Raw genomic sequence first — 25,808 nt, 5'->3', positions numbered from 1 at the left:
AGAATCTCCTCATAGAGATGAATTGAATCAATGAATCTCTATCTGAAAAGACAGTGTTTACAGCAAAAAGCCTGAAGGAACTTATTCTACTCATAAGAACAAATTCAGTAAGCTGTAGTTTTTCTGGTGTCTATAGTGTCCCTTTAAAACAAAAATCAGGGGGGGGGGGGGCAAATTACCATCCACTAAGAACCAAGTCTAAAGTATTACTGCAGTGGCTAATGTCTATGTATATTTAAAATATATAGAATCAATTACTTTAATAATTAAAGTGTAATGTGCTTGTAAAAAATTATATAATTTTACAACTTGGTGTAAAACTGTAAGGAAAAATATAAACCAAAATATTTGCCTATAAATTTCTTATAGTTATGTGTAAACTGACGTATTGGGTCTGATGGTCCATGCTGTGACTTTTGTTGTGATGCTTAAGTGTCCAAAAAGTATTTAAAATATTGTGCAGACAAAAATATTGTGCAGACAAATACTTTCTATCCTAAAACTATAGGTCCTATGGATATTATACCAACAGCAATACATATACATAAAAAACATGCCAATGTCTATCATGAAATAGTAAAATCGCTGGGGAGTGGGACCGGCTGTCTCGACTACTGCCGCTGGGGAGTGAGACCAACAGTCTCCACTCCTAGTAGCTCCTGCTGTTAGGGAGAGGGACTGTCACCTCTACTGCCTCTGTAAGGTCTATTAAATCCCCAGCCTCTATGGCCCACCGCTGCATAGTTGAACAGTTGCCTGTACTCCAGCTCCCACTCCAGAAGGGCCAGGTAGAACAGCTCGGCTAGCAGGCTTGTCGCTTCAGCGAGATCAAGGACGTCTCACCTAAGTGCCTGGATGTCCCAGTATCGGAGCAATGCAGTACTTCCAAACGCAGTCTTCCCCCTGAAAAGCCTCCCACATTGGGCCGGGCTATTATAGTCCTCACCCTCTGGTGGGTCGTCATCAGCTAGCCATGGGTACTGCTGGACCCCATACCACCGTAAAGCCCGGTAGCCATCATCTATTGCCAATTATCTTCGTGCCAGTCTCTCCAGTTTAATCACCCATTCCTCCAGGGACTATTTTCCCAAGAAAGGTATCCGCAGATCCAATTGATCCCGATGTCACTGTTTTGGGGTTGGGAGGGTTCTCTCTGGAGAACTTGCATGTCCTCCACAACCTCTTCCCAGCATTGCTTCCGGACCTGGACACTAATATCCAGGTCAATACTTTGGCACGATATTTTGGGATATTGCTAGTGTACCTATAATAGAGGACAAAACATAGTGCAAATATTGCTACTAAAATATAATGAATATTGCCGGTGATCAGAATGCACTCACATATTCCAGAATAATAATGCGTGTTATAGGTGCCTCCCCTTGGTAGAAATGGGGGGTGTGTTCCTTTAAAATTCCCTCCTCAAGTGATAGCCGATAGGGTATCCAGGTCAGCATAGAATCTCACAAACAGCAACCAAAGGAATACTTAAAGGCGATTTATTCACTTGAAATTTTAAAGGAACACACCCCCCATTTCTACCAAGGGGAGGCACCTATAACACGCATTATTATTCTGGAATATGTGAGTGCATTCTGATCACCGGCAATATTCATTATATTTTAGTAGCAATATTTGCACTATGTTTTGTCCTCTATTATAGGTACACTAGCAATATCCCAAAATATCCCATCAACTATACAGTCTTGCAATTTGGTTATCAGCTGGGAGATAACCCTGGGAGGCCGTGTACCTATCAGTTAAGTTAAAGTTTTTGTGTTTTTTATCACTTTTCCACGGGTGTCCGTGTTGTTTTGTTATTCAATACTTTGGCACACATGGTCCTATGGCCAAAACAGTTCCAGGACGATTAGGGCTTTTGCCGGTGAACTTTAGAGGGGCTCCGGAGGACAAACTACGGGGTGCTTAGTCTGGCTCTCAGGCAGCATTTGTTTCCCATAGTATTAGGCACCTGGACCAAAGTCGGTGGGCAGGAGGCCAGCTTCCACACTCCTCCAGGAGTCTGTGGAAAAAGTCTGTGGAAAACGGCATTTGTCAAACTCACTGTATAAAATACTCAGGAATAGGATAGCAAAGAAAGGAACAGGCAAACTGCTCTATGGTTTAGTCGTGGGTGGTATAATCCCCACCTGGGAATCTTTGGGAGTAATATTCACTAAAGTTAAAAGACAGATGCCAGGCAGTAGAGAATAAAAGCAAAAAAATAGTAGTAAATAAAGTAAAATGGCACATTCCGATTGTAAAAAGCCAAAAATACCTTTTATTAATACAATATTAAAGATAGCCAATAAAATATCCACAACAGGTTTCGCCAGTATGCTTTTTCAATTGGAGATACAAAAACATAACCTGGCAGTGAAAAATGGCTTTCATATTGCAAGGTAATTTATAAATATGTTAAATAGAAACTGTCTTTTTTATAAGAAGACATTGGTAAATTTATATAAGGTTTTTTAATATTCCTCGAATGCTCATCCTATTTTTTCAGGTATCATGAGTTTGCTCTTTTTTATTGTATCTTAAAAATATATTTATTTGATTTCCTTTTTTGATTTGATTCGATAGTAATTTATCTGGCCTATTACCCTTGTAGTACTATTGTCTAGTATTTTTTACTATTATGCCTTTAATTTGCCCTTTTGTCCTTTTTATTACTGCTTCATTTAAAAGTTTTTCTCACTGTATAATTTTTGTGTGTGGTTTCTCTAGATGGAGCCTCTTTATTCTGAAGACTGAGGGAATCCAATTCCAAATATATCTCCGGTAAACCAGTTTAATTTTCTTTTGATGGGACCCTATTTTTATTAGGTGTCCACGTATGACACTTTTATAAGCGCACCAAACTATAGAAAATTTTACCTTTTTTTATTATTATTTTCTTTAAAATACTAATTACTGATCTCTTTTAAATATTCCACGTGTTCCTTTTTGTTCAATATATAATAATTTATTCTCTCAATGCCTCTCCCTTCTATGGAGTTTCTATCTATATCTGGGTCCATGAAATAATTCTAGTTGCCTGCAATGTAATATCCCCTTGATTAATCCTCTCCACTTCATTTAATCCTTTTTTTTAATAAATGTAATGGCGAGTGATTAGGTGCCTACAAATTAGCAAGTGCATATATTGTATTATTTATCTCGCAAATTAATAGCAAATATCTACCTTGTCAATCTCTTTCCTTTTTTATTTTATTCTTATAGTGTCTCCCTTCTTCCAGTGCATTTCCTGTAATGCACAGATATGGATCTGTTCCTTTTGAAGAAAATCAAATGCTATTCCTCTTTTTTGAGGTGTATTAATACCACGAGAATTTACAATAGTTACTCTAATATCAAAGTTGTAGACATTTTTGTTTTTTTTAGCGTTTTGAGCTATTGGCTGATCCCTGATCAACAACAGTCCCTCCCTCTCCTGTATAAATACCCTGTTGAACTATACAAAACCATTGAATTTAAATCCCCTACTATATCCCACTCCCATCCTCTCCCTCAAAAAATCCTAGTTTCCAAAGGAAACTCCAGTTTCCCCCTCCCATCTCCCCAGGCAGAAACAAGTAAAACTGCCTTAGTGGCTTAATGCTTACACCCAGAGCTTGCTGTATTATACATTGCAATTACAAAAGAGACATTTGACCCTTATCTAAAGAAAACATTGAGAAAACAAAGTCCAATACATATTTCACTTTCTTTATAAGTCAACCCATTATATATCCTTTCTGATATTTTAAGCTAATATATATCAGTATTCCTCTTTTCTTATCTTTTCTTCCCCTGTCCTATTCATCTGTGATTTAAAGCACAGTCTAAGTATGGTAATTTATATAGATGTTTTATAACTACCAGTACATTTCTTTCAGATGTGTGTTAGCAGACGTTACTCTGAAGGACTTGAGTAGAACAGAAACACTAAGCAAACTATGAAGATTTTTTTATTATGAACAAGGATTCCAACTCTCAAAAATCAAGCAATTGCTCAGAATCCTATATGTTCTTAAAGGAGATGGTAAACATGAACCCAAAACCATTCTTGTGTTCTGTATGTGAAAAATGCTTTCGCTTTCACTCAGAGCTTGTTCAGCATCAGAGAACTCACACAAGAGAGAAACCTTTCTCATGTTCTGAATGTGGGAAATGTTTTTCCACTAAATCAGAGCTTGTCCAGCATCAGAGAACTCACACAAGAGAGAAACCGTTCTCATGTTCTGAATGTGGGAAATGTTTTTTAACTAAATATTATCTTGTTCAGCATCAGAGAACTCACACGGGAAAGAAACCTTTTTCATGTTCTGAATGTGGAAAATGTTTTTACACTAAAGCACTGCTGGTTAGTCATCAGAGAACCCACACAGGCGAGAAACCTTTCTCATGTTCTGAATGTGGAAAATGTTTTTTAATTAAATATTATCTTGTTCAGCATCAGAGAACTCACACGGGAGAGAAACCGTTCTCATGTTCTGAATGTGGGAAATGTTTTTTAACAAAATATTATCTTGTTAAGCATCAGAGAACTCACACGGGAGAGAAACCGTTCTCATGTTCTGAATGTGGGAAATGTTTTTTAACTAAAGATTATCTTGTTCAGCATCAGAGAACTCACACGGGAGAGAAACCTTTCTCATGTTCTGAATGTGGAAAATGTTTTTACACTAAATCATATCTTGTCCGACATCAGAGAACTCACACAGGAGAGAAACCTTTCTCATGTTCTGAATGTGGAAAATGTTTTTCCACTAAAGCAGAGCTGGTTAGTCATCAGAGAACTCACACAGGAGAGAAACCTTTCTCATGTTCTGAATGTGGGAAATGTTTTTTCACTAAATCAGAGCTTGTTCAGCATCAGAGAACTCACACAAGAGAGAAAACTTTCTCATGTTCTGAATGTGGAAAATGTTTTTCCACTAAAGCAGAGCTGGTTAGACATCAGAGAACTCACACAGGAGAGAAACCTTTCTCATGTTCTGAATGTCGGAAATGTTTTTCCACTAAATTAAATCTTGTCCAGCATCATAGAACTCACACAGGAGAGAAACCTTTTTCATGTTCTGAATGTGGAAAATGTTTTTCCACTAAAGCACTGCTGGTTAGTCATCAGAGAACTCACACAGGAGAGAAACCTTTCTCATGTTCTGAATGTGGAAAATGTTTTTCCACTAAAGCAGAGCTGGTTAGACATCAGAGAAATCACACAGGAGAGAAACCTTTCTCATGTTCTGAATGTGGAAAATGTTTTTCCACTAAAACAGAGCTGGTTAGTCATCAGAGAACTCACACAGGAGAGAAACCTTTCTCATGTTCTGAATGTGGAAAATGTTTTTCCACTAAATCATATCTTGTCTGGCATCAGAGAATTCACACAGGACAGAAACCTTTTTCATGTTCTGAATGTGGGAAATGTGTATCTACTAAATCAGAGCTTCTTCAGCATCAGAGAACTCACACGGGAGAGAAACCTTTCTCATGTTCTGAATGTGGAAAATGTTTTTACACTAAATCATATCTTGTCCGACATCAGAGAACTCACACAGGAGAGAAACCTTTCTCATGTTCTGAATGTGGAAAATGTTTTTCCACTAAAGCAGAGCTGGTTAGTCATCAGAGAACTCACACAGGAGAGAAACCTTTCTCATGTTCTGAATGTGGGAAATGTTTTTTCACTAAATCAGAGCTTGTTCAGCATCAGAGAACTCACACAAGAGAGAAAACTTTCTCATGTTCTGAATGTGGAAAATGTTTTTCCACTAAAGCAGAGCTGGTTAGACATCAGAGAACTCACACAGGAGAGAAACCTTTCTCATGTTCTGAATGTCGGAAATGTTTTTCCACTAAATTAAATCTTGTCCAGCATCATAGAACTCACACAGGAGAGAAACCTTTTTCATGTTCTGAATGTGGAAAATGTTTTTCCACTAAAGCACTGCTGGTTAGTCATCAGAGAACTCACACAGGAGAGAAACCTTTCTCATGTTCTGAATGTGGAAAATGTTTTTCCACTAAAGCAGAGCTGGTTAGACATCAGAGAAATCACACAGGAGAGAAACCTTTCTCATGTTCTGAATGTGGAAAATGTTTTTCCACTAAAACAGAGCTGGTTAGTCATCAGAGAACTCACACAGGAGAGAAACCTTTCTCATGTTCTGAATGTGGAAAATGTTTTTCCACTAAATCATATCTTGTCTGGCATCAGAGAATTCACACAGGACAGAAACCTTTTTCATGTTCTGAATGTGGGAAATGTGTATCTACTAAATCAGAGCTTCTTCAGCATCAGAGAACTCACACGGGAGAGAAACCTTTCTCATGTTCTGAATGTGGAAAATGTTTATCCACTAAATCACGTCTTGTTCGGCATCAGAGAACTCACACAGGAGAGAAACCTTTCTCATGTTCTGAATGTGGAAAATGTTTTTCCTCTAAATTAAATCTTGTTCAGCATCAGACAACTCATACAGGAGAGAAACCTTTCTTATGTTCTGAATGTGGGAAATGTTTTTTAACTAAATATTATCTTGTTAAGCATCAGAGAACTCATACAGGAGAGAAACCTTTCTCATGTTCTGAATGTGGAAAATGTTTTTCCTCTAAATTAAATCTTGTTCAGCATCAGACAACTCATACAGGAGAGAAACATTTCTCATGTTCTGAATGTGGGAAATGTTTTTCCACTAAATCATATCTTGTCCAGCATCAGAGAACTCACACCGGAGAGAAACCTTTCTCATGTACTGAATGTGGGAAATGTTTTTACACTAAATCATATCTTGTCCAGCATCAGAGAACTCACACGGGAGAGAAGCCATTCTCATGTTCTGAATGTGGGAAATGTTTTTACACTAAATCACGTCTTGTCCAGCATCAGAGAACTCACACGGGGGAGAAACCTTTCTCATGTTCTGAATGTGGGAAATGTTTTTCCACTAAATCAGATCTTGTTCAGCATCAGAGAACTCACACGGGAGAGAAACCTTTTTCATGTTCTGAATGTGGGAAATGTTTTTTCACTAAATCAGAGCTTGTTCAGCATCAGAGAACTCACACAGGAGAGCAACCTTTCTCATGTTCTGAATGTGGAAAATGTTTTTACACTAAATCATATCTTGTCCGGCATCAGAGAACTCACACAGGAGAGAAACCTTTCTTATGTTCTGAATGTGGGAAATGTGTATCCACTAAATCAGTGCTTGTTCAGCATCAGAGAACTCACACAGGAGAGAAACCTTTCTCATGTTCTGAATGTGGAAAATGTTTATCCACTAAATCATGTCTTGTTCAGCATCAGAGAACTCACACAGGAGAGAAACCTTTTTCATGTTCTGAATGTGGAAAATGTTTTTCCACTAAATCAAATCTCATTCAGCATCAGAGAACTCACCAGAGAGAAACCTTTCTCATGTTCTTGAATGTGGGAAAGGTTTTTAACTAAATGTAATCTTGTTCAGCATCAGTGAACTCATACACGAGAGAAACCTTTTTCATGTTCTGAATGTGGAAAATGTTTTAGTCATTATGGAAACAAAAAACTATTTGTCATCAAAATCGTCCCACAGGTTATTAACTGTTCTCATGTTCTGAATGTGTGAAATGTTTCATTACTAAGTCAAAGTTTGTTAGGAATCAGAGAAGTCACACAGACATCTAGTGATGTTCTGGATGTGGGAAAGGTTATGGTCAAGATTTTATGAGGCATCATTGGATTAACATGAGAACAGAACATCTATCATTGTAAATGTAAGACATTCTAAATTTACAGTTCAAAGTTTGTTTAACTTCCAGCATCTCATATTATAGCAAATTATTTGTGATGCTGACACTATAAAAATAACTATGAATGTACAATGCACAAATGTATTGGTTTTGTGATAACTGCAGCACCCACTGTTTACTGAATGGAAATGTGTACATTTGCATAATGCTGATAATATTGCAACAAATTAAACATTTAAATATATATATATATGAGACAAAAAAATTAGCACTCCCATGATTTCATAATATCAAATTTCTTTTACTCGAAAATATATTTTGTAGTAAAAGAAATTTGATATTATGAAATGCTGGGAGTGTTGATTTTTTTGTCCTGCATATTTAGTGTAGAGAGCACCGGGTTGAACGTGTTGTAAGTAGGAGTGCAAGGCTTTTTTTCTTATATATATCATCATATATATGATCATACATTGCATATATATGATATATGCAATGTATGATCATATAATGTAACTAAACCCTCATCATTTTTTGCCTAGGTGAGGTGTTTTTAAATAAAACTATTACTTGCTTCTTCCGGTAGTCAGCTAAAGCTGGGGTAGATATAGCCATTGGCTTGACTTCCCACTCTCGGTAACGGTCCCTACTGAAAAACCTACACCCACCCTTTCTTTTAATACGTGCCTTTTATTTACAGTTAGGATATGTATGTATATATTCTTATATTGTAAAGTATATCAGTTGTAAATGTTATCTTTTGCTTTCAGAAGTTTGATGTGAAAAAAAATCTTGGTAAATGCAGAATGTTCAGCAACCTCCTTTTAGCACACTTTTTATTTTTTTATTTTTTTATATGTTTTTTATTATATTTTTGAGTTATACAAATATAGTCGTGTCATAAGTTAAACACAGAATATAGATATTCCATTATAATATGTACAAAGACTTACAACATAAAAAGAAAAACAACAAAACAATACAAAATATTGGGTTGGCCATCGATAAACAGGGAAGGGTATAGTACGTTACACTTCAATTAGAATACTGATTGAAGGTAGAGCCACCTTTGGAATGTTGTTATCCGTGTTTGTCTTGCCAAAACATCAATGCCAGGGTTATTATGTTGCATAAAGCATTAATAATTTATTCTTTATGGTAGTCAAACCATTTTCCCCAGATCTTATTGTAAGAGCTGATGTTATTATCCTTAAAATATACCGCCTTCTCCATTAGGGCTTGATACTGTATCTGGATTTTGATCTCTGTCATGGAAGGAGAAATATCCTGGAAATACACAATTTAGCAGCCATCAAGATATGAATAGATAGACATTGAGATAATTTGTCCGCTTTTGGTAGATCTAAATGGAATAAGAATCTTTCTGGAGTTAACGTAATATTTAATTTTAAATCAGTAAATAGTTTGGATAATGCTAGTTTGAGAGTGTCCAGGCCCAGACACTCCCACCACACACATTTAAATGAACCACTTTCTTTATTACTGCGCCAGCAGATATTTGAGGAGTTAGTTTGGAATTTGCCTATTTTCGTAGGGACCATGTACCATCCATGAATAAGTTTAAGGTATGTTTCTTGTATATTTATACAATGGATCGATTTCCTCAAAGCTTCAAAAGTTTTTTGCCAGTCTTGGCATGAAAAAGATTTTCTTAGATCACTTTCCCATCTAATGATCGTATTGTTTTATCTCTTGGTTTAATACCTCCAAAGATTTTCTAACTGCTGAAGATTTATTTTTAACCTTTCCAAAAAGAATCTTATCGAAGGGCAAATCTAAAATTATGGTTACTTTACAAAGAAAGTTTTTTTTATTCTTAAGTAAGTAAAATGTTCTTTGTTCGCAAGGCCAATTTTTTCCTTAATACTTAGGAAACTGCTAATTCCAGAAGATTTGTATAGGTCCAGAATCTTTACCCTATCTCTCAAGTAACCTACCAGATAAATTAAGATCTTGAATAAAAAATGTTAGTATCTCCAAAGGGGCATTTGAGGAAATTTGATTTTAAGCAAAAAAGTGTTTCTTTATTGGTGTTATAGAATGGAAGGTTTGGGTAATGATTAAGTTATCAATAGATAGGTTTTTTTTTTTTTTGTTTTTTTTAATTTATCAATCCAGAAAAAATCAAAAGGGTCAAAGTTATTACATAAGGTCTTTTCATATATATACCAAGCTTTCGGGTTTGAGTTATAATTTCTTCCTCTAAATAGTGTGAAAACCTAACTGTATCATGGATGTAAAAATATTCGGAAATGATAAACCTCGTTCTGCTAATGTAGCTGACATAACTTTAAGAGCAATTCTAGGTTTTTTATTGCGCCAGACATAAGATACAATTAGACCGTGAAACACTTGAAGTACTTTCCTTGGAACTCTTAGTGGTATAGTACAAAGTAGATACTCTAATTTTGGTAGTAAATATGCTCCAATGATGTTTATTCTTCCAAGCCAAAATATTTGAAGTTTAGACCATTTTAGAATTGTATTTTTAAATTCTCTAAGGAGTGTGGTATAATTATCTACGGTCCATTCTTCAATGTTAAAATTTATGTTTATTACCAGATAGCGTAAAGAATTGGACCATTTAAATTTGCAGTTATTATTCAAACTATTTAATATTGCTCTTGGTAAATTGTCATGAAGAGCTTGAGTTTTTTCCATATTAATCTTATAGTTAGAAAATCTACTATATTCTTCTATACAGCTAAGTACACATGGTATAGAAGATTTTGGGATTTGTTAAAGTCTGAATTATATCATCAGGGAACATAGTTATTTTTTGTTCCTGACTTGCTAAGTTCACACCAGTGATATTATGCTGCTGCCTTATATGTGCAGCCAATGGTTCTATGGAGAGGATATAAAGAAGAGGTGCCAGTGGGCATCCCTGTGTGATTCCATTTTTGATAGAGAACCAAGCAGAATCTAAACCATTACCATATATTTTTTCTATAGGCGAAGAATATAAAGACTTTGTAGGATCCTTAAAAGTTCCCACAATTCCGAATGCGGAGAGTGTATCTGATAATTTCCAAACTACTTTCCTAAATGCCTTTTCGGCATCGACTGCTATAAAAACTGTAGGGATTGTGGGGATATTTATGGGGTGATAAATATTAAAAATAATATTTTCTTAAAAATTATCAAAAAATAATTTAATTATTTGTATTACATCAAAATTGATTTCTTGATAATTACCCACTATTTTAATTCTCTTAGATCCTAGAGAATGTCATCATTGTAGAGGATTTTTACTCCATACAATTAAATCACAAATTCTATTATAAAAATATAATTTATTGTGACATCCTAATAAAATAATAATAATATGTAACATGTGTGGTAATAATCAGTGAATATTTAGTATAACATCGGTATACAATATAATGGCAATGGTTTTAAACAAATTCAATGGCTACAGCATCAATTGTCAAGACTTACAAATTTTCGATATGTAAACAATCTCACAGACACAGAACACAGAAACTTCACACAGCACAGCGAGAAGCCATAAAATCTTGGCTCACAGTTAAATCCTGATTACCCCTTTCAACGCTGGCTAAATCCTTCTAGGCATCTAATAGCCTATTCTCATGTAATTTTCAATTAAAATAATGTTCATAACCATTTCATTAATCATTTCCGGGAACCATCCATTAAGAATAATCTACTAGATTTTACAAAAACACACACAGAAAAGGTGCAGTACCGGACCTTAGAGTGGCCGGGCTAAGCACACACAGGATAGTCAGGAGACAAGCCGAGTAAGGGGAACCAGAAGACAGAATAATGAGAAACAAGCCGAGGTGAAACGGTAGGTGAAAGTCACAAAGTCAGATTAACAAGCCAGAGTGTACGTAACCAGAAACACAAGTTCAGTAGAAATACTAGCAAGCAAAGACCACAACAGGGCAGGGAGGAACAGGAAAGGTAAGTATTTAACCATAAGGTTAATTCTGATTGGATAATTTCCAATCAGAATTAACAATCACATGTGGGAGATATCTAAACCTCCCACTGTGATTGAGGCACTGTGCCTTTAACGCCGGGTCAGGTGACTGACCCCGGCGTGTAATATATTGGGCGGTCTCCCAGCGTGCAGCGTCATGCATGCTGCCATTGGGGGACGTGGAGGAAAACGCGGGCGGCATCCGAGGATGAAAGGATGCCGCTCGCCGAATCCACGAGGAGGAGGAGACCGCGGACGGCTGGAGGGTGAGTACCGCGAGCGGAGTGCAGCCTCCCCTCGCAGCCGCCCGCGGGATCCCGACAGCATTTGAACCTTTTTTAGAAGCCATCCGAAAGAATATTGATATTAAAGGATATAAGTATACTGGAGGAGAAGTTAAAGTAACTGCTTTTGCTGATGATGTTTTACTTAAACTTACAGAACCCCGATATACATTATCTTATGTTCATGAGGAACTGGAGAAAATCTGTGGCTTATCTAACTTTAAAGTAAATCCAGATAAGTCTGAAATATTGGGAGTGGGGAAAAATAGACGAATTAAAGTGGACTTACAAAAGCTATACAAATATAAGTGGACAGACATTAGTATAACATACTTAGGGACACAATTGTTGATACATCAAAAAGATCTATTCAAATTGAACTAGGGGAGACTATTGAGTAAGATTGAAGAAGATTTAAAAAAATGGAATCAGGCCTCTTTCACATTGATCGGGAGAGTTAATATTTTAAAAATGATAATTTTACCTAAGATATTATATCTGTTTCAGACTTTGCCAGTCTTTCTGCCGAGAGACTTTTTTTAGAAAAGTGCGGTCTACATTCCTTTCATTTATTTGGAATCATAAAACTCCACGTATTGCTTATAATACATTGACATTACCTATTGAGAGAGGTGGCTTGGGCCTTCCGCATATTTATAGATATTATGTTGCGGTATTATACACTCGAATTAGAGAATGGACGGCTATAGACAAGGTGAAGCCATGGTATATGATAGAACAGGACTTTATAAAGGTGAAGTTAGAGACCCTGCCTTGTCAGAATTGTAAATTAAAATTATTATCACCATCTAAACATCCAATTATAAACCACACTATACAGACTTGGAGAAGGCTGAAAGATAGATGGGGGCTATCCCCGGGACTATCGGTATTCTTCCCATTAGCATCTAATTTGGAGTTACAGTTTGGTTCGGGTCATAAATTATTGGAAAAGTTAACAGGAGAGGTAGACCCTTTAGTAACAAGTTTAATAACAGATGAAACACCCAATAGATTAAGAGAGTTCCCATTATGGGACAATATGACAGCACTTATAGATAGAATGGGTATTAGGTATTTAAAGTTCTTTATAAACCGAAAAGTGTTACCATATTGGTAGACGAGAGATAGAACAGGGTTTGAGTCACTTTGTGGTCCTGGTATAGAGAAAAAGCGTTACTTGTCTAGTATATACAGTTTAATTCATAGAGGGGCTATGGAGAAGACTGTCCCTTCATTCCAACTGAAATGGACGCAAGGTTTGAATATTCAAATGGACAGCAATGATTGGTCCTTTGTGTTCAAATTGGGGATGAAGGCTCAGGTGAGCACTTCTAGGAAAAAAATTTTTTTTTAAAAGAGTTACAAGATGGTATAATACCCCGGACCGACTTGGAAAATATGGAGCATTGGCTTCTGATGGCTGTTGGAGATGTGGCGAGAGGGGGGCGAATATGGAACACATATGGTGGGAGTGCAGAATTATTGGGAGCTATTGGATACAGGTATTGAGTGTCATTTATAAAAAAATTCCAACGCTGGATCAGCTGTCCCCATCCAAGATTTTGCTGGGTTGGCCAGCTTCCTTCAATGAGAACCACAAACAGATATTGTTGAGCTATCTATTGAATGAGGCAAATGCTATGATCCCGTTGTTTTGGCTTAAACCTAGTATTCCGACTAAAGAACAATGGATTTCTAGAGTGGAAGCTTTGAGGGAACTCGAAGAAGCTCATTGGGCCACTCAGGGGAAGAGAGACCATTATTATAAGATATGGGATATATGGCGAATGTATTGGGTAGAAACATCATAGTAAGATAACACCATAGTAAGAATATTTTAAGACATATTGAAGATAAGCTAGTATTCCACTAATATTAGAAGGCAGAACTTATTTTTTTTCATTTCTTGTTTTCTTTTCGTTCTTCCTTTTCTTTCCTTTTTCTGCCTTTTTTTTTTTCTTCTTTCTTTTTTTTTTTTTTTTTTGGATTAGCTCAAGCATATGATGATATGGGATGTTTGATAATGTTATTTGGCAATGACATATGCTATCCCAATATCTGATGTTAAAAAATAATAAAATAAAAAAAAGATTTCTCAATTATTGAAATCTGACCGGGATTTATCCAGGCATGTATCTTGCTATTGGTAAATATTTTAATTAATTTAGATTAATTAAATAAAACCAGCATAATAACCAGTTATGTAGATGCTCTTATCAGATGAGTAGGTAGTTGCAGGAATGAATGGAAGTGTGCTTAATGTTTGCAAGGAGGTGTGCATGTGATAGAGAAAGTGATATTAGTTAGAAAGTAATAGTAAAATTCTAAGTGTCAAGGAGGTGTTTCTTGAGTTGAGTCAAAGAGTTTGAGAGTTGAGTGTTAGTCCCCATCCTTGCTAAGACTACATTTCTGCATTTCTTTTTTTATATATAAAGCATTCCTTAGCACAGGCTGATGGCTAGAGTTACTGAAAGCAAGAAGAAATTATGTGTCTTTGTAAGCCTGAAGATCCAAAATGGAGTCAGCTTGGTTTTAAATGTGACCGGCAGTAGACACTTTGAATTTCTATCTTAGCACAAAATGTCTGCCGATATAAATATCCTGACATAACCCCTGCTTAGTGATTCACATAGCAATGATTAATTTACTCTATGAATAAGCACTATAGAAGTTACAAGACATATTGTGCACTCACATCACTTCTTCTGGCATTAGCTTGTGCATGTAATGAACATTTTCGCATATTTTTGTACCTGTAAGAGCTTTGAACTTTAAACTTAGTACAATCAACCATAATATCATTATTATAGCACACCCAATAACAATCTTAACATGGATGAACCAGTCAACACGATCAATAAGGTCAGTATCTAGCTCAGAGTATTTAAATGTGTCCACAGAAATGTTATATTTTCTGATTGACATTTGGATAGTGTGGTTGGGCTTATGGTCTAGCAACAACTTTAGATTAGGATCTAGAGGGATATCTAGATTCTGGAAGGGATCCACCATCTCAATAGCACTTTCAATGATAAAATAGATGATGGAACCAGCGCTTTAGATGTATATATATAAAAAAAAAAAAACGTAAATATAGTATAAATGTGCTTTGTCTTAGTAGCTGCTAAACATTCAGATATTCCTTTCAATATAACATATACAAAACCAACTAAGAATGTAGCGCTTATTTATAGAAAATTATAAATCACCTTTTAATAAACTTTCAGGAGCAGGGTTTCAGGAGGGAGATATCTATAAGGAATAATCACATATGGTATAGATCACACTTTTATGATATATTTAATATTATTATATGATGTACACACTCACAAACGGAGAGCTATAGACCCAGCTCTGGTTTGAATAGCCTCTGGGTCCATACAGGTGACCCCCCCTTTCTTTCCGATATAATTCCAAAATCTGTGGATAAATAGAGGTACACCAAATAGCGCAGTATTGTTTTAAAATAGTATTTGGAAATATAATATGGTCATCCCAAGTGGGTACTCACAAGTATAGAGTCAGGATACACTGACTCAATTAAACAGCGTCGTGCAGATTCGGGACTGCACTCCCCGTTGGATACAACAGTTTCAGGAACCAGGATCAGTTAAAACAATAAAAAATGTATTAATACACTGTAATAGTACAAAATTAAAAAGCCTCAATGTGCTAAATAAAAAAAAAGGGCCGCGTTTCGCCACTGTAAACGTGGCTTCTTCAAACCGCATTATCATACAGCAATGATCCTGGGACTCCTCGTGCAGGTTTAAATATCCAAAATCGGCAGGCAAATAGTCAGTGCACATTAACCGTCGTACGTCAGTACCATCCACAGGTACAACGTGTGCGGTCCATTCCTCTCTTCCATGCCGGTACCGGGAGCCGAAATGGTTAAATCCTTTCTTGTCATTTTGGCTCCTTTTATTCCTCCTTTGTTTATAAGGGACATGGCTGGGGGGGAGCTTGGCCTTCTATGGCTGCTAAATTGATGATATCCTATTGATTTGGAAGGGGGAAGAAAGCGATTTTATTTCCTTTTTAGAATTTTTAAATACCAATGATTGGGGCATTAAACTAAGCAGTACATGGAGTAAATAAACTTCTAAATGGAGTAAATAAACTTCTTAGATCTTGACATTTTTATTGAAGAGGGAAAAATTAAAACAAGAAATCATTTTTAAAAAGTTGACTGTAATAGTTTTATAGAAAATATAAGCTGCCACCACTCCCCCTGGTTGGAAAACGCCCCTAAGGGACAATTCCTTAGAATCAAACGTAACTGCAGCGACTTGTGATCATCTATAGCTTTACTTAGGTTTCACAAAGCAAAAGTGAAAGAGAAGGAAAAAAAAATGATGAACTTTTAAAGAATATACATTTCCTGCTGAATATGAATGCAGCTCTCCGCACGGAGGAATAAAAGGAGCCAAAATGACAAGAAAGGATTTAACCATTTCGGCTCCCGGAGGCATGGACCGCACACGTTGTACCTGTGGGTGGTACTGACGTACGACGGTTAATGTGCACTGACTATTTGCCTGCCGATTTTGGATATTTAAACCTGCACGAGGAGTCCCAGGATCATTGCTGTATGATAATGCGGTTTGAAGAAGCCACGTTTACAGTGGCGAAACGCGGCCCTTTTTTTTTATTTAGCACATTGAGGCTTTTTAATTTTGTACTATTACAGTGTATTAATAAATGTTTTTATTGTTTTAACTGATCCTGGTTCCTGAAACTGTTGTATCCAACGGGGAGTGCAGTCCCGAATCTGCACGACGCTGTTTAATTGAGTCAGTGTATCCTGACTCTATACCTGTGAGTACCCACTTGGGATGACCATATTATATTTCCAAATACTATTTTAAAACAATACTGCACTATTTGGTGTACCTCTACTTATCCACAGATTTTGGAATTATATCGGAAAGAAAGGGGGGTTCACCTGTATGGACCCAGAGGCTATTCAAACCAGAGCTGGGTCTATAGCTCTCCGTTTGTGAGTGTGTACATCATATAATAATATTAAACATATCATAAAAGTGTGATCTATACTATATGTGATTATTCCTTATAGATATCTCTCTGCTGAAACCCTGCTCCTGAAAGTTTATTAAAAGGTGATTTATAATTTTCTATAAATAAGCGCTACATTCTTAGTTGGTTTCGCACTTTCAATGATGTCAGTGTACACCAGATATAGCGTAACGTCATTGATGGTGATACGAGAGTCGTGGGGTACCTTGATCAGTGAGACAGGTGCTGGTAAGGCAACTACATTATTAGTCACCTGGTCCCTGTGAAAAACACTCATGTTTTTAAGACACGTGCTAACCAACCATTTATCTTTTACTAAGATAACATGTACCAAAGCATTACTGCCGGTTTTGGACATAGTCACTTGACATGTTTCAGAGCCATGTTTAATGTACTCGATCCCACACAAGGCATTGGTAGAATCGTACACAAAAGGTTTTCCATCACACTTGAAATTATTGTCTTTGAATTTTTCACAGTCATTCAAAATGGGTATTGAATACCAATCTGGTACCCACGGTTGAAAAGCCAAAACATCTGGGGTTTGAACTTTAACATGAATATCTTCCTTCCATGTACCGACATTGTAAATTGTTTCATTTGAGTTACATACGGTATGGCCAATAAAAAGCAAATCTTCATGCATTCTGGATCAATTAAGAGAGGTATAGCGCTCCCCATCTCAAATGCCAGATTTAATTGCATAGGTTCAATTGTTTCTCCATCCACACTGGCAAGCATCGCATTAACAATATCCTTGGATACAAAATACAGAGGTATGCGTCCCCCTGCCAATTCAATCATTCCAGTTTGTTCTTTGCTGTTTTATCACCTGGTGAATATCGTTAATGTGTTTTGGACAGTAATAGAGTTGGCTGCAGACATTCCAGTTGCGACAACTGCACCAACAGTGGCACAAACTAATGCAACAATTATAGCAGTGAGGAACCTTTTGGGTCGGTTGCTCATCGAAATAGTACTGGATACAAATGGTTTCCGGGCTTGCTCCAAGATGTATGGCACACGGTCCTGTGCTCTTTGGAAGTGCATCTGGTACCATGTTTGTAACTCAGGAAGCTGCATCAATGAAATGTTGTACGCCTTCTCGATAAAAATCTTGGGGTCCAAGCTGATGAACACACGTTGGGTCAGGATCCTCTTCTCTGTCAAGATGAACCCTGGTGTCTCTTGAATCAGGATGCTGGAGGATGGTCCCATCTCTGCGATCGACTCGGTCCATAGCTCTTGGCACAGGAGCAGTACGATCCAGAAACACGCCACATCCTTCTTGGACATCTTTCGACAGTCACGGATGAGGAACTCATCTCAGACTTCTGTTAGTGAGTTTCTGTGTGTGTGTGTGTCAGTGAGTGAGTGTATGTCTATCAGTGAGTATGAGTGTCTGCCAGTGTGTGTGTCTGTCTGTGAGTGAGTGACATGGGCGGCAGAAATCCTTGCACCGGTCCTGATAGAGGTGCATCTCTATGGGGAGTGTTCAGCATCATCTGAGTGACAGCCACTAGAGGTGTTACTAGGCACCAATGTAAACGCTTTTTTTCCCCCTGCAGGGATGTAACAGAGTGCTAGTCCTGACCAGGACTATCCTCCACTGGATCAAGGATAACTGGTATTCAGGAACAAGGTGCTGAAAAGTGATTAGCTCTCCTCCCCAGTAACTGGACGACCCACAATTCTGGGAGTACAACTGAGGTTTATTGAGCCACACACAGCTTTTTATGCACAGACCACCAGCATGGGGTCTTTAATCAACACAACACAAACCCCTCCCAGGCTTCCCTGTGTCTGGGAGATAATTGAGTCTAAGCCTCATAACACAATTATCTCTCAGTTACAGGGAACCATGCATGAAATACAGAAAACACCCCAGAAATACCATAACAATACACTGGAACCCCACAAGTCGCATATCCCCGAATAGACTGGATCTGAGCACCCAAGTTGTCCAAATACCGATTAGATCCTTTCGGTAGAACAGAATCGCCATTCAGGTAACGTTCTGACTTTCAGGAGTTCCTGTGCGAACACCGGTGAATGCTCCCCCTGTCTTTTAGGGAGTGAATGCTCCCCCCAGTCGGTAGTTCCTTCTCCCGAACGGCATTCCTCTAACTTCTCTGGGAGAGGAACGGGCAGCGGTACAGTTTTCCCCAGGGTTCATGGGTTTTGGAGACCAAGAACCAGACATTAATAAATAGCAACACATGACCAAACCAAAGTCCAGGAGGCAAGCAGGGGTCAGGCACCAAAGCGGGTAGTTAGACGAGCTGGAATCAGGAGAAATAAGAGCAGCAGAGTCAGGAACAAGGTCAGAATTCAGGAACCTGGAATGCACAGGGAACACAGGAAATAGGAAGTCTTCTGGGAAACAAGAAACCACGCAAGGGCAAGGAGGTACTGGAACTTGCTGCTTAAATAGGCTGCACTGATTAGCATAAGTGCTGGCTACTAACAACCAGGTGAGTAACCGTGGAAATGGTAATGAAGGAGCTGATCATTAAAAAGCAGCTGAATAGCTCCGACACACATAGAGAGGAAGGGTTGCTATTTAAAACAGCAAAGAAACCCTGACAGCGGGATCGCATTCGACGACCATGTACTGCTGCCTGCGTTCAGGAGACAAAATGACTGACATTCACTAGAGTACGTGTGTTCGGTTATACGAATGGCAGACATCCAGAGAAATCACTCAAAATAACTGCTCTTTTAAAGTTAACAAGCCAGGGGTGGTCGGTGTTCAGGGCGGTACAAAAACTATTATTAAAAACTGCAATAATTAGCTTTGCAGGGTTAAGTGACCTGGGATTGGTCTGGGTGCCTATAGAGTCCTATTAAGCATTCACGGAAGCTACAGCAAGTATTTGGCGCCATCATGTGGTTATTTTTTAGAACTGTATATTGAATTGTGGGCTGATAGTCCATCAGCCCTTTACTTTCAGTATTTGAGTGCCATCTAGTGGCCAAAAAGGTAGATGAAAATACCACATTTTTCCCATTTCCGCTGGTAGTATATATAAATGTGCAACTTTTTTTAACTTTGATTTGTGTCTGTGCAGGGACTAAAGTTTCAAACACTGTCTGACCCAAGGTGCTTGTATATGTCTGTAGTATCCTGTCATAAAAGGTAGGGTTGAGCTTCTCATTTTTTTTTTTAACATATACTTAATTTAAAGAAATATTAATAATCTGGAGCATGAGCATTGAGCCACAGCAGTCAGTAGCACATTGTGTGCCCTGCAGGAACACTGTGCTGTGACCTAGATGGCATTGGGATCCAAATGAAAAGATAAATCGGTGTAAAAATAGTAGTTAATAGTGTGACTGAAAGGCAAAGTTTAAATTAAGTATTCAGTGTGCTATTTATTGTAAAGACGCCTTTCATGGTTCATAATACATAACCATAGAATAAAAATAAAATTATAAAAACAAGTGCTGCTCAAACTAAATAATGAAACTGGCTAATCCAGCCTTTCATGTCGACATTAAACAGGAAACAACCAATGTGGATATAAAGGATGCTTTGAAATTCATGTCTCTGGATCCCGTTTCACACTCAAGCACCACCCCTTAATTACTGTGAACTCCACCTGTGTGGAGTCCGAGCCTCCTTTTCTTTTTCCCAAACTGCTCAACAACCATATAAAACTAAAATTGCATCCTCACAAACACACATTACTACTGGCTCACACACAATTAGACGATCACTTGCAAATACATGGATAGATACAAATACAAGCACATCATACATACAGTGATGTAGGTATATTTTAGGCGGCTCTAAACTTAGTTGAATCTATTGTCCCCTCCCCAGTTAAAGGACCACTATAGGCACCCAGACCACTTCAGTTTAATGAAGTGGTCTGTGTGCCAGGTCCATCTAGGATTAACCCTTTCTGCTGTAAACAGCAGTTTCAGAGAAACTGCTATGTTTACCTATGGGTTAATCCATTGACAGCCGCTAGAGGCGCTTCCGCGCTTCTCACTGGGATTTTCACAGTGATAAGACGCCAGCGTCCATAGGAAAGCATTGAAAATGCTTTCCTGTGGACTGGCTGAATGCCAGGGAGGGGGACCCTAAGGGTGGGGGGGACCTAGAGACCCTATATTGCCAGGACAACAAGTATGTTTTCCTGGCACTATAGTGGTCCTTTAACTACAATCTCCTTCACACTCAGAAACACAAGATCATCCATTCACACCTAATAAGCCGTACTCACACTCATAATAGGCTACTCTCACAACTATTTACCAATGCACATTAATACACCAATGTGGCGAAACCAACTTTGCCACTGGGCATTGGAGAAGCCTGTTTGCCCGCCTCCTGCCTGCTGACTATGGCCCCTGGGAGATTTGGCCCATTAAATAAAGTATTTGGGCACATTGTATTTTATTATGCTGCTGCTGGCCCTTTAAGAACCATCTGGGGACATACTGTGACTTTTGGGAACAATGCCCCTTTAAGACTTTGTCCCCAGACTGTTAATATACTGTGTTCCTGGCTTTCTTCCACTTGGTTCAGTAAATGGGGCTTACTGAACCAAGTACCAAACAGGCGGACCACCCAGAAGTGGAAGTGTGCAGGCAATTTACCTCCCAGGCTGGGAGCCTACTGTAGGTAAATTGCCGACCGCTGGGTGGCCGCAGTTCATGCAAACCAACATGTGGCGGCGGCCATCTTTAATTCAGCTGAAGTTTTACCTTCTCCAGACTTGAATGCATTCGACAGTTCATTCGAACAGTTCATTCGGTTGTCGTTCGTCTGTTTGAACTGACTTTAACCTGGGAATTAGACTGGCCGCACAGCCCAAATCTATGGAACTGTTTTGGGCATGAAAATGTGCTTGCGATCGGTTATAAAGGACTTCCAGCTAACTTTTTAACCCCTGGATGGAATTGGCTGGATTTTGGATATGTTTGTAATTAAAGTGTGCTGAGTTCAAATATGTAATGAAGATTGGATGCATATTTTTAAAGTTACAGTGTATGTGTAAAAAGTATATTTGTCGTGCCTGTGATAATTACATTAACCCATTGTGTAAGGTAATTGTATCACAGGCAGAGGGGAGGATTTTGAATGGGAGTGTTAGCTGTGTTGTAATGTGTTGATTGGTTGTTCTTCAAAACCCTGTGGGCAGTACTATGTTTGTAGAATGTGAATAAAAGAGGCTGTATGTGCCAGTACAGTCAGTTCTTCTTCACCCTCAATCTGAGTCCTGTCTCTTATTGGGGGAATCTGCTACAAGGGATTGCTATGCCCGTTGATCCGTTACAACCAATAACCAAACAAGTCACACATACTCTTATGTCAGTCATATTGTTTTGAAAATACATACACAAACAGCCACACAGAGACATGAATATATGAACAAATGGTCAAAAACACAAAATTAGTTGTTCCTTCTTCATATCAAATGTCCCCTAATGCCATTGCCTATTCCATACATTTTCTTACCCCCATGTATTACCCATCCTTTCCATCTCCTTATCCTCATTATAGCCCTTCCCTCACATTTCATTAACCCTTGCCTTCCATTTCTTTACGTTCTCATCTATCACCAGAAATGCACTATACGAGGACCGAGGGTGGTGGAGGTCACCTTGAGAGACATGTGGCAGCAGTTGCAACCCCTCCAGACAGAGCAGGCACCTACCTACTGTATTGCTTGTGAGATAGACTGTTGCATGTTATTGTGCGGTGAGTGTAGAGGGAGCTATTGCGATCTTTCTGAAATTATTGATCTGTATTTATCTATATTATCTGTATAGGGAAGCAGGGAGCTTGGAAACAGTGCAAAGACTGATCCCAGCAGCTCTCTACTGGACCCCAGGGATGAGGGTCCTCTCTAGTTCTCCCTGTAAAGGTAATAAGAGGGAGGCTGGGTATATCTATCTACGAAGAATCCCTACCCCAAAACAATGAATACAATTTAAATTAAGTGTGTGTGAGTCTGTGTATGAATGTGTGTGTGTGTGTGTGTGTGTGTGTATGTGATTCTGTATGTGTGTATATGATTATGTGTGTGTGTGTGTGTGTGACTGTAGTGAATATTAATTCTTATATACATGAATGTGCATGGGTATATGATCGTGAGTGTGATTCCCTAGGCAAAAGTTGGGTTAGGGAGTGCATAGTAAGACACACAAAACAAAATTTTGATATTGTCATTGTGACTTTAGATTTAAGTTAAAACTGATGTCAAAGAATGTGCAACCATTGATGTAATTAAAAATAATTGCATTTATTAGCTTCAGATTTTATATTCTGCAGCATACATTTTGAAAGCATTTTGAGAGAGAAGATGAATTTGGCCAGAGATATTGGAGGAGGATTATGGAAGTGGTGTATAGGGAAGCAGAGGTTATATGAATCAGGAAATTAATGTTCTTTCTCCAGTCTCCGATGTTCCTACATTAATCAGGTTGAGATATTCATTATGTGTTTCACTGCTTAGTCACCAACAGGGCCACAAGGGCAGCAATAACGGTGACAAATGACATCTTGGCAGATACAGCCGAGTTACATAGGTCGGTGGAACAGCAGTAAGTTGTTTGCCCTCTTGCAGTAACATCACAAGCACTTTTTGCGACACACGACTGCACCGTTACTAAAAAAATAAACAAATAATCATGTAGAATTATGGTTGTGAAATATTCATTCTTACAAACGCCATATTATATGGAAGACAATGTTTAACTTTTTCTAGAAATGCCAAGCTCATAATCTCTTTACAGAATTATATCAAATGACTGTCTTAGCCGATCACTTAGATTTACCAAGGTGCAATTTAACTGTAATACCTTGAGATAAGTTAAAGGAACACTATAGTCACAAAGATAACTTTACATTAATGAAGCAGTTTTGGTGTATAGATCATGCCTCTGAAGTCTCACTGCTGAATTATCTGCCATTTAGTAGTGAAATTACTTTTGTTTCTGTTTCTACAGACCTACAAAATCCTCCTCTGACTGTGACTGACACAGCCTGCATCAAAACAAAATGGTTTCATTTTCAATCAGATGTAACTCAAATAAAACCTTTTTCTCTCCTCTGCAGGGTCTAGCAAGTTATTAACAACAGGAGATAAGAAATTCTAAATTAAACTGAACTTGCAATAAAGGAAGTTTAAACATTAGATGACTTTTTACAGGAAGTGGTTAGGAAGGCTGTGTAAGTCGCATGCAGGGAGGAGTGGCTACAGCTGCAAAGACAAAGGGATTTAACTCCTAAATGGCGAATTGAGCAGTGAGTGTGTGTGCAGTGACATTATCTATACACCAAAACCACTCCATTAAGCCAAAGTTGTTTTGGGGACTATAGTGTCCCTTTTAAAAAGTGAGGATGTCTGGTTTAAGAGAAATATGTAGTCTAACCTTTATTATTGGTCTTTATAAAAAGTAAGGCTTCATCACTATATTTATTTTTATAAGTTCTCCTATGCGTGTAGTGTAGGGGTCCTTGATTAGAGAACAGCCATTAAGAGGGTCTGTTATCATAACAGATTTCTCCCACTTTCATATAGTATTATGAAACCTATCATATCTTTGGCTATAACGCATTTGTTCCATTTATTGTTTTCACTTCCTTATGGCACGCATGGATCTTACATCAGTGGCCAAAACAAACATTTACACTTCCTGGCATAATGGAATACTGTGAAGATCTGTTTGAAAGACACGATTAAGCCATTAATCATTTCTGTGTGTGGCTGCCTTGGATGGCATAGTAAGAGGACACTAGCAATATGATACACTGGGATGCGACATCAGGATCAGGCGGGACTATTTAGAATGATAATTATTTTAGTGGGTAAGGTGTTTTGCTCACTAGCGGGAATATCTTCCCATTCATATTTAGTTCAGGCCGTCTTGTGTTGACCCCTATTCACTAAAGTGAGTGAAAATATATTTTTTTATGTGTTTAGGTTTTCTCTTTCTTCCTACGTCAATATTTCTGGTTATAATAATTTGTTTTATGGTGTGTTACCATGTTTTTTGAGTTGAATTAAATGACGCAGCATTTCATTGTATCACAAGTTCCAGCTTTCTGACAATGCATGAAATTTTTCTATTTGTTAAATAATTAATATGTAAAGTATTATTTATTATTTATTTACATTTAAGTGGCATGTTCCAGGCCCTGGGGAGATAGCGCAGCTAAGCGGACAAGGGCACATGTAGGAGTGTGGGGATAGATGCATGGGATTGGTTGGGAAAGAGTCTGTGGGTGGGATTGTGTTCTGTGTAAGTTAGTGTGGGGGAGGTCTTACCTCAGTGCCCCTTGGGATTCGGGCCAGCAAACAGCTTCCCTCCCGCCCTCCCTATTAGTATATTTAGTCACAGCTAGCCGGGGGTATGTCCTTGCCAATTGAGTTTGAGGTTACGTTTAAGTATATGGAATGAGATGAACAAGTTTTTTAAGGTCTCAAACCTCCCCTGCTCCAAAGGTTAAACTTTAGGTTGCCTGAGGTCTTCTGCCCATCGAGCGTGGATAAGGTTGGCTGATGGCAGGCATTGGAAAGATATGATTTTTATGACGAGGGGGGAGGTGAGAGGGAGTGGTGATTAGGAACCACTCTATGTTTATTGGCAAGGACGGTTAACACTATGTGTGGAGTTATATATGTATATATGTTAATTTATGCTTATTTATGTCTAACGTTTTGGTTACAGAAAAGAAGAGATTTAATAAATAAAGTTATGGATGTGTTATGCAGTAATTTAGTTTGTGATAATAAATGCTGTGGCCTGTTTCATCCATACTAAGTGGTCTG

The 25,808-nt window shown here is 38.0% G+C and overlaps 2 protein-coding genes across 2 annotated transcripts in view; one reads left to right on the top strand and one right to left on the bottom strand.

Annotated features, from left to right (window-relative positions):
- The window catches only part of LOC134572450 (sperm acrosome membrane-associated protein 4-like), a 715,452-nt gene that overhangs the window by 509,912 nt on the left and 179,732 nt on the right, over positions 1 to 25,808 (bottom strand). The gene's annotated exons all lie outside the window — the stretch shown is intronic.
- LOC134572447 (zinc finger protein 850-like) lies at positions 2,688 to 7,446 on the top strand. Its single transcript, XM_063431425.1, has 2 exons — positions 2,688 to 2,784; positions 3,882 to 7,446. Exon 2 carries the CDS (start codon positions 3,959 to 3,961, stop codon positions 7,442 to 7,444), a length of 3,486 nt encoding a protein of 1,161 aa, XP_063287495.1. The 5' UTR covers positions 2,688 to 2,784; positions 3,882 to 3,958; the 3' UTR covers positions 7,445 to 7,446.

This window comes from Pelobates fuscus, chromosome 9 (genome assembly GCF_036172605.1).
Source record: "Pelobates fuscus isolate aPelFus1 chromosome 9, aPelFus1.pri, whole genome shotgun sequence".
NCBI lineage: Eukaryota > Metazoa > Chordata > Amphibia > Anura > Pelobatidae > Pelobates > Pelobates fuscus.
Note: the sequence above shows the minus strand (reverse complement) of the source record. Positions and strands in the feature narration are given on the sequence as shown.

Excerpts from the sequence above, each read along its gene's own strand:
- LOC134572447 (XM_063431425.1), top strand. The coding sequence starts at position 3,959 with ATGAACAAGGATTCCAACTCTCAAAAATCAAGCAATTGCTCAGAATCC.